The sequence below is a fragment of the Simochromis diagramma genome, unplaced genomic scaffold, assembly GCF_900408965.1.
Source record: "Simochromis diagramma unplaced genomic scaffold, fSimDia1.1 OVJJ01000387.1, whole genome shotgun sequence".
NCBI lineage: Eukaryota > Metazoa > Chordata > Actinopteri > Cichliformes > Cichlidae > Simochromis > Simochromis diagramma.
In genome coordinates this window covers 4,837,965-4,846,370 of record NW_024387152.1, presented here as the reverse complement: position 1 = coordinate 4,846,370, position 8,406 = coordinate 4,837,965, and the positions used below count along the sequence as shown (strand labels likewise).

Here is an 8,406-nt window from a genome sequence, read left to right as displayed (position 1 = left end):
TTTTTTTGGCAGCCCCACAAATAAGAGTGCACCCTCCCAAGTCGATGATGTCATCTTTACAAGGTGAGCATCAGCAGCCATTTTGTTAGCTAGCTTGAGGTTAAAAGAGGTTAGCCGCGTGCAGCTGTATTGATATACTCGCTTTGGTGGTGAAATTGCGTCGAACTCGATAACTCGTCGAAGTTGTTATTGACGTACAGTTTTCGGCCACGCGCTCGTAAGCACGAGGAGGAGTCGTGTATTTGTTGACAGCGCGTTGTAAAACTGGACGGCCATTCATTTTTCGAGCTGACTTGAGTGTGCTAGCTCAGTGGCTAGCTGGCTAACTTGTTTACGAGTGTCATTTCTGGCAAAGAAAGCGTCCCGGCTTTCATGCCACCAGCTGTTAAACGCGAAAGAGTCGCAGAGTGACTGTTTCACGCAGTTCGCGTGTCTGCGCTTGTGTTACATTAGCTTCGCGCACAGTTAACAGAAGTAAACTAAAAGCCAGGGGCAGATCCGCTCGCACCACTCCGGTGTTTACTGATAACTTGAGCTCTCTCAGCTGACCGTGCTTGGACCAGAGCTCAGCCATCCTGGACACCATGTCAGAGCTTTACATTCGGGTGGCTGAGGAAGAAAATGAAGAACCCATGGAGATCCCGTCAGAGGACGATGGCACTGTTTTGCTGTCATCTGTAGCAGCGCAGTTTCCAGGGGCTTGCGGTCTGCGATACAGAAACCCAGAGACCCAGTGCATGAGGGGAGTCCGGCTTGTGGAGGGTGTCCTGCACCCACCGGAGAACGACTGGGGAAACCTAGTGTACATTGTCAATTACCCCAAAGGTATGCCAGGTGTTTGTGTCATTACAAACATGTAAGCAAATTGACAACCCTGCCCACAAACTGCCTGTTAAGTTGATTTGACTATAACTAGTTAAAAGTACCAATACATCGTATTACAATTAACGCTTTAATGCTCGGGATTGGTCCAAATTTGAACATAAAGGTGTTGTTCATATTGTAGTGAAGCTGCTTTGCCCAACACCTAAACGTGTGCGCTGTATTTTAACTCGTATAAAAATGTTTGTGACTGTACAGTAGTGTTATATTACAAAATTCAGCAGCATCACAAACTGGAGCCTCCAAAAGATACCTTAAAGAGAGATTGCTGTATTAGATTGGTCTAAAAAAAACACAAATGACACCAACAAAAAAACATTGTGAGGCAGGTGACTGAACTGGATTAAAGCTCTGTATTTAATAGCTTGCTTACTGAATGTGATCAAATCCTGCAGCGAGGTTGTGACAACTGTGGAAAATTATAAGATTAGTTGATGCTGTTATGGCAACATGTTATTGAAATAGTAAACACAGTTGTATTTCGGTTTTTTGTTTGTTTGTTTTTTTTTAATTTAGGGGAGCTTTGTAAATGTATAAGACAAGGGTTTTTGCTTTTTTTTTTTCTCACTGGCATGATTTATTTATTCTTCATAGATAACAAAAGAAAGATGGAGGAAATAGACGCTGCCACAGTTGTGAAAATTAAAAGGGGCTTTCAGAAGACATCAGATCTTATTGTCCTCGGGTTGCCATGGAAAACAACAGAACAAGACCTCAAGGATTATTTCAGTACCTTTGGAGAGGTCATCATGGTGCAGGTATTGATGTGTCATGTGACTGTGAATGTTTTCTCAGTTCTTTTCTAGACATTGAGCGCAACAAGGGTGTGACTTTTGTTTGTGTACTAATGAATTTGCTCACCTCGCACATTTTCAGGTGAAGAGAGATGCAAAAACTGGCAATTCAAAAGGTTTTGGGTTCGTCCGGTTCACCGACTACGAGACGCAAACCAAAGTCATCGCTCAGAGACACATGATTGACGGGAGATGGTGTGACTGTAAACTTCCCAATTCAAAGGTGGGTTGGGCACGATTTTTACCGTGTCTCAAAGAAGTGCTTTGGTAGAAATTGATTTCATCAGTGAATAAGGTTTGGTATAAATTCATTTTTAGGTTTTTATGTAGGCTTACAGCACCTGTTGCTGCTTGTTGATCTGTGTCACACATACATTCACTTCAGATAAGGATTGGGTTTCCACACTTACAAGCAGGCGTTTTAAAGTCATTGCAGTGGATTTTTAAAAAAATGTTTAACACAGGTTACAAATGTTGATTAGCTTTTGTAAAACTGAATCTGGATTGTTGAGCAGCGTGACTTAAAATGAAATGGTGGTGCCCGTTCTTCCTTTCAGGCATGTCCCGATGAGCCGATGCGCAGCCGTAAAATCTTTGTTGGTCGCTGCACAGAGGACATGACAACCGATGATCTGAGACAGTACTTCATGCAGTATGGTGAAGTCACAGATGTCTTCATTCCCAAACCTTTCCGGGCGTTTGCTTTTGTCACATTTGCTGATGACCAGGTAAGACTGACCTTAAATAACGGGCTTTGAATATGAGTAGATGGTATTATACAGGAAGAGTGAGAAAGACCTAATATGTATGTTTAGATAAAACAAAAACAAATCTATAATGTCAGTAATTATATGCATATAAGTTTGGTGTAGTAGTGGAAAACATGACAGCTCAATTACAGATTTATACTGTAAATACCTCATGATACCTGGTATTTATAGTGTACGGAGTATTTATTTACCTGTAAGAAAAAAGAAATACACAGACTTAGTAACTCATTTCTTTCTCAGGTTGCCCAAGCTCTGTGCGGAGAGGACCTGATCATCAAGGGTGTCAGTGTGCACATCTCCAATGCTGAGCCCAAACACAATAATAGTAGGCAAATGATGGATCGAGGGCGTTTTGGGGCTGGTGGGTTCAATCAGGGCTATGGCAGTAATCGCGGTGGACTAGGCAGCGGTAGCGGAGGGGTTAACTTTGGAGCTCTCGGTCTAAACCCAGCCATGGTCGCGGCCGCTCAGGCAGCGCTGCAGAGCAGTTGGGGAATGATGGGCATGCTGGCTAACCAGCAGGGTCTGACCACAACGGCAGGCACAGCCACTACAACCAGAGACCAGACCTATAGCTCTGCGAGCACCAGTTACAGCAGCCCAAACTCAGCTAGCCTTGGTTGGGCTGCAGGCACTAACACGGCCTCCAGCAGCGGCTTCAGCTCTGGCTTTGGTGCATCTATGGAGTCTAAATCTTCTAGTTGGGGAATGTAGATAGCTACGAGCTAACTCTTTCTGTTGCTATAAGGCTGACCTGGTAAGTATACATATGAGGGGGAATGGCTTAGATATTATGTTATTTAAAAAAGAAAAAATACACTGCCTTTTATTTTGTTAAAGAGGAAATTTATACTTGTGTGTGACTTACGTAGTCATGCATTGAATGGGTGAGAAGTGTAGTTTGTTAGTGGAAGCTGCCACACTACCTGGTTTTGTTTTTTGAGAATATGTTACACAAATTTACTGTGCATGCAGGATAAAATAATTTATAAACATGCACGAGTATCTCAAGAGCCCCCTGATTGCCTCTTGTGAAATGATGGGCTTTCTATAATTACATATAAATATATATATATGTATGTATGCATTTGATTTTATCTTTGTTTTTGTTTGACATCTTTTGGAAACGCCTTCATGGAAATCTCTTCTGCAGTTCACCAACTCTTTCCCAATTTCCCGGGAGGAAGCGCCTCATTGGCAGCAATGTTCGACAGATCTCAGTATCATTTCCCCTCCTCCCATGTGTAAATGCTTTGTCATCCAAGAACACAGCTTCACTCTGCATATACTGTATTAGACGGTGGGTGTTGTCTTTTTTTCCTCTCCCCCTTTTTAATTTTTTTTAATTTTTGGGATATAGAAATTTTGTCTGCTGTTGTCACTTTTTGAGATCAGTGAGTGGGATTGGTGTTGGCCCGAGTGAGAGTGAGCGAACGGGAGAGCGAAATGAAAGAAAGCGGTGTGAGTAGGACTGTTGGTGCGGAGTTTTTTCTTTTTTTTGTTGTTTGTTTTTCTTTTGGTTTGTTTTGTTTTTTTTAATTCAAAAGAGACAAATGCCTGCGAGAGTTGAGAAGAACCTGTGGCTTTGTGCGAGTGTGAGAGGAAGAAACCAGTACGAGTGTGTTCACCATGGCCATCACAAGGACATTTATTGCATCTCGAGATCCCTACGGTCTCTTTCTCTCATTGTTTTCTATCAACCTTAAATATTTAAATTCACAGTGAAATGTCAAGTGCTATGAGTATTTGTATCCTTTTGTAGCTTTCTCTTGCTATCTGATTTGACATGAATGCTGTGTCTGGTTGTGTGCTTTACTTTCTCCTTGTTACCACCCTCTCTGTGTGAAAATGTGACCTTGTGCTAGTGAAGTCTGTGTGGGTGGGTGGGGTTGCGGGACACTGAAAGAGTGCTGAAGTTTGAAAGCGAGCTCAGAAGTTGATGTGGTGAATGTTTGACAAGTTCCCATTGAAAGTTTGTGTTTGAAGTGGTTACGAATGCATTTTCTATGTTTTGTGAATAAAGGGAAGTCTGAAATAAAATTGAATTTGACTAGGTATAATGCCCTCTTGATAGTCAATTATTTTTAACTTACTTTACATTAATTGAACTGCCAACACTTTAATTCACATGTATAGGGACCTCGGACACGGAAAGCCCAGGTTTTCGTCTGAATGAAGGTTGGAGTCAGTTGCGTGGAAGACGAAGCCTTTGTTGGGTGTGCCGGTGCAAACCACAATGAACCTTAATCCTGAAAAGGATCTTCTTCACCTCACTTGCAAGAAACCTTGGACCACCAAATTTAGAGCGGACCATACTCGGTGACAATCAAGGTATTTTTGTTTGGTTTTTTTTGTCATACATAAAGATGTCACAGTTGGAACGAAAGTAACACCTGCTGCCTGGCAGCGATCATTCCTTTGTCTGGTCCCCAATCTGTGAGACAGGTCTTGCCTTTCTAAAACTGGGTGTTTGTCAGTAAACACTTTATTCTTTTGTCTCCCAACAGTCACTGACATCAAAGTATTAACCAGTCGGGTGTTTGATGTGGTTAAAAATGATATCGGTGTAGCAGGAAGCTGTCTAGTTCTGTTTACCTTGATTGTTAAGTGACTGAAATGTATCACCTGGCTGTTCTTTTTCTTTTTTTTCATCAAAGGGACTTAACTGACTGAACAGCAGCAATTCACACATTGTATTCTGACATATTAGTATTGCATTGTTAAATAAAGGTTTGGAGTTTTTAATCATTGTGGTCTCTCAATGTAGATAAAATGTGACTTTTTTTCAGGCCATAATCTCTAGTTTTCCTTGCTTTTAATCCATATCTCTTTTTAGGATTTATTTGAAAACACGGATACAATTCAGATTTAGTCTTTTTGTTAAAACGGCTCTAGCATCCTGCAGAAAGCTAGCTCATATATAATGTATATAGAAGATTGACTATATAAACAGACTCTTTTACAGTCTTTGTTGGTGGATGTAATTTATATTTTCCTCCTGATGATGGTGCTGTTGTACAGTTTTTGCTGATTGTTGGACAGGACTCTCACATCCCCTTCATATATTAAAATTTGTTGATACTTTCCATTTTTTAAACGGCTGTAAGAGTTTGTGAAAATTTCTCTGCACACTCAAGACTACTATGAAACTAAACGTACAAATCATCAGGTGACAATCAGGAATGCGTCTCTAAAGGTTGTATTTATGTAAAAGCAGGTTGTTGTTGTTTTTTCCAAAAACAAAGCAACTTTTATCTAAAATCTTTTACACTCTAAATTACTTTTAATAATGTGTGGAAACAATGTGTTTTTATGGGCTGTCTGACAAGGTTTCTGCAAACTTATTTTTGGTGTGAAATAATTTGAGATGAGCTCATTAAAACTGTACATAAATGCAGAAATTGTGATTTTTAAGAACTGAAAAAGGGCATCAAAACCAGATCAGTTTAAGTTTTACCTAAAAAAATTAAATGAATAACGGAGAAGTCTGTACATCTCTCAGAATTACTCTGCAATAATACCAGAAGTACAAGATGGTGCGTTTAAATATTTTCCTTGTGCTTAAACATAACATAACCATGATCTTTAAAAGGTCCTCCTAGAACTCAAATTCCCCATAGAGAATAACCTTTCTCACAGTGTGATTTAATGTGGTTTCTCCCACTGCAAGCAGGTTGCAAAGGTTTTCCAGAGGAATTTGTCTCAGCTTGATCTTTTCCAGGATGCAGTCTGGTTTCTGAGAGTGCTCTCTGCTGTATTGTCAGAGGTATGCACCAGGACTGTTTATCTGAATTAAACAAATGGGTCCATGAGAAAAAATTCTGTATTTTCATGTGACTTGCAAGCAGAATTGTACCTAAATTTTTTGTTTTTATAATTTAAATTAAAGTGGAGAACCAAGTGTGCATACGCCCAAACCTCTTGTTCCATCAGTCCCAGGTTGTCAGTGGTTGGTGGAGCGTAATATTGACGTACCAGACAAAATAATCGCACTCTTACTACACCTGCTGCACTCAGTCTCAGTCAGTTAGATCATATTTTAAGCCCTGCAGCCTCATTCATACACCCTCAAGCGTGACGCACTTCCAATTGACGTCAGTTCGATCCAAATTAAACCTCTCTCCACGTACCCACGCATTTTTATGTTGTTTTTTTTTTTGTGATTTATTGTGATGTAAGCACAGAGTTCAAAACTGTTTCTTCTGTTCTGCTATTCCTATAAGTAATTTTGAAATTTTACACAACATTTAGAAAGCGTAATCTATCATTATGTTTTGTACTTGTATTTAATTTGCTTTATGTCACGAAGCAGAAGTATTCAAGCCTTTAACACTTAAGAGTTGTGACTTTCTGTATTTGTATTATCTCAATAACAATGAGCCACCACTGCATTGTGTGATAACTTCTTTCATTATAACCAGTTTGTAATTTACTTTAATGTACTTGACTTGTTCTAGTACTTGTTCAAGTTCTAAAGATGAATTTTTAAAAAACTAAAATCTTCTGCCTTTTAAATTAAGAAAATTAACTAACGAAGCTTTGCCAGCCAGTATTTTAGTACACAAGCACAATTACCGAGCTGCTTGCTTTTTAAGGGCCCATGAAACCACATAAATTTTCAGCACTGGACCCGTATGTAACACGCTGTTTTTAATGTGTCTTAAATGATTTATAGAAATGATTCTGATTTGGGGTTTGATCTTGACTAAAATCAGTGTTGACCGTCATCCAGTCCTCCTCCTCCTGCATCGTCATCACGCTGTCTGGTGTCTCCTTGGTGCCTGCTTTGTCTGCACATGACTCAGAGGTGTCATCTTGCACCTGCCCTGCCTTAACTGAGCTCTAACAGCCTCTTGTGCTCTAATGCAACCCCTGCATGGCGTCAGGCCGCATTAAGAATACAAGGCCCTATTGTAGCGAGCCTCGCTCTGATAATAAAGCTGCATGTTTATGGTACTCGAAGTGTATATATGTAGTTAAGCATTGAAATGACGGAGTTTATATTGTTTTTGTTCTGCTGTGTACCCTTTCAGGATCAAAGCTCTGACATGAAGAGTCAAATGAGCTCTTTGAAGCGTCCCAAGATGGCCAAATGAAAGCCTGATGTTAACATCAATATGGTAATCACCAAAGCTATTGCAGCGCAGGTGCACTGAGGCGAGGCTTTGTTTACTGTTTAACAGCAGGTGTAATAACAGCTGTGACACACTCCTGTCAGGTACAACAACCATCACTGCTGTATGAGTTAAAGCAGTCTTGTTAGCACAAGACTCTTTTTTTACAGCGGCTGGGAATTTCCTGACAAGCCTGAAGTGCTTAAAGGATTACATTTTGGTTTTTTTGGGTTGTTGTTTTTTTTAAATCAAGATTGTTATAAAATACACTTTATGAACGTAGAAACTGAGGTGAGTAATTCTGGAGAGTTGAATGTGTTTAAGGTGAGAAGGTGTTTTTTGCTTCTAATGGGCAGCTAACTGTAGACCAGTACAGGAAATGAAGGTAATTTCATCAGGCCCCAATCAGCCCAAATAGCAAAGAGAAATTAAAAATTATTACCCTTAAAAGAGTTCAGATCTTAGGAGGTTGAATATTCACACTCACTTCATTAGATGTACCTTACTAGTACTGTGTCGGGCCCCCTTTTGCTTTCAGAAATCTTTTAAGTCTTTTAAGCACAGATTCAGGACGGTGATGAAAAAGCCTTCAAGATTTTGGTCCTTATTGACATGATTACAGCTCATCGTTGCTGCAGGTTTCTGACATGTACATCTGGGATCTGACTCTCCTGTTTCAATTCAATTCAATTTTATTTATACAGCGCCAAATCACAACAAAAGTCACCTCAAGGCGCTTCATAGGTAGGTTCATAGGTTTCACTGCATCCAAAAGGTGCTCTTCCTGTCTGAGCATTAGTGACTGTGGGGGCCATTTGAGTACAATGAACTCGCTCAGACCAGCTT

General features: G+C 40.1%; 1 protein-coding gene across 3 annotated transcripts; it reads left to right on the top strand.

The window, feature by feature from the left end:
- Positions 1–104: 104 nt before the first annotated feature.
- tardbpa (TAR DNA binding protein a) lies at positions 105–6,837 on the top strand. Of its 3 annotated transcripts, XR_005698254.1 has the most exons (7): positions 113–825; positions 1,477–1,640; positions 1,759–1,899; positions 2,234–2,404; positions 2,687–2,771; positions 3,600–3,746; positions 4,583–6,837. XR_005698254.1 is itself a non-coding variant. In XM_040047450.1 (6 exons), exons 1-6 carry the CDS (start codon positions 585–587, stop codon positions 3,692–3,694), a joined length of 897 nt encoding a protein of 298 aa, XP_039903384.1. In that variant the 5' UTR covers positions 113–584; the 3' UTR covers positions 3,695–3,893. The 3 variants fall into 3 exon arrangements, 2 of the variants coding, with proteins under 2 accessions (XP_039903383.1, XP_039903384.1); XM_040047450.1 differs by lacking the exon at positions 4,583–6,837 and having other exon boundaries at positions 3,600–3,893; XM_040047449.1 differs by lacking the exon at positions 4,583–6,837 and having other exon boundaries at positions 105–825; positions 2,687–3,893.
- Positions 6,838–8,406: the final 1,569 nt, after the last annotated feature.

Bases quoted from the DNA above. Each gene is read 5' to 3' on its own strand.
- tardbpa (XM_040047449.1), top strand. From the start codon at position 585: ATGTCAGAGCTTTACATTCGGGTGGCTGAGGAAGAAAATGAAGAACCC. The intron at 1,900-2,233 runs GTGGGTTGGGCA...TCTTCCTTTCAG, and splicing joins GTAAACTTCCCAATTCAAAG to GCATGTCCCGATGAGCCGAT. The intron at 2,405-2,686 runs GTAAGACTGACC...TTTCTTTCTCAG, and splicing joins TCACATTTGCTGATGACCAG to GTTGCCCAAGCTCTGTGCGG.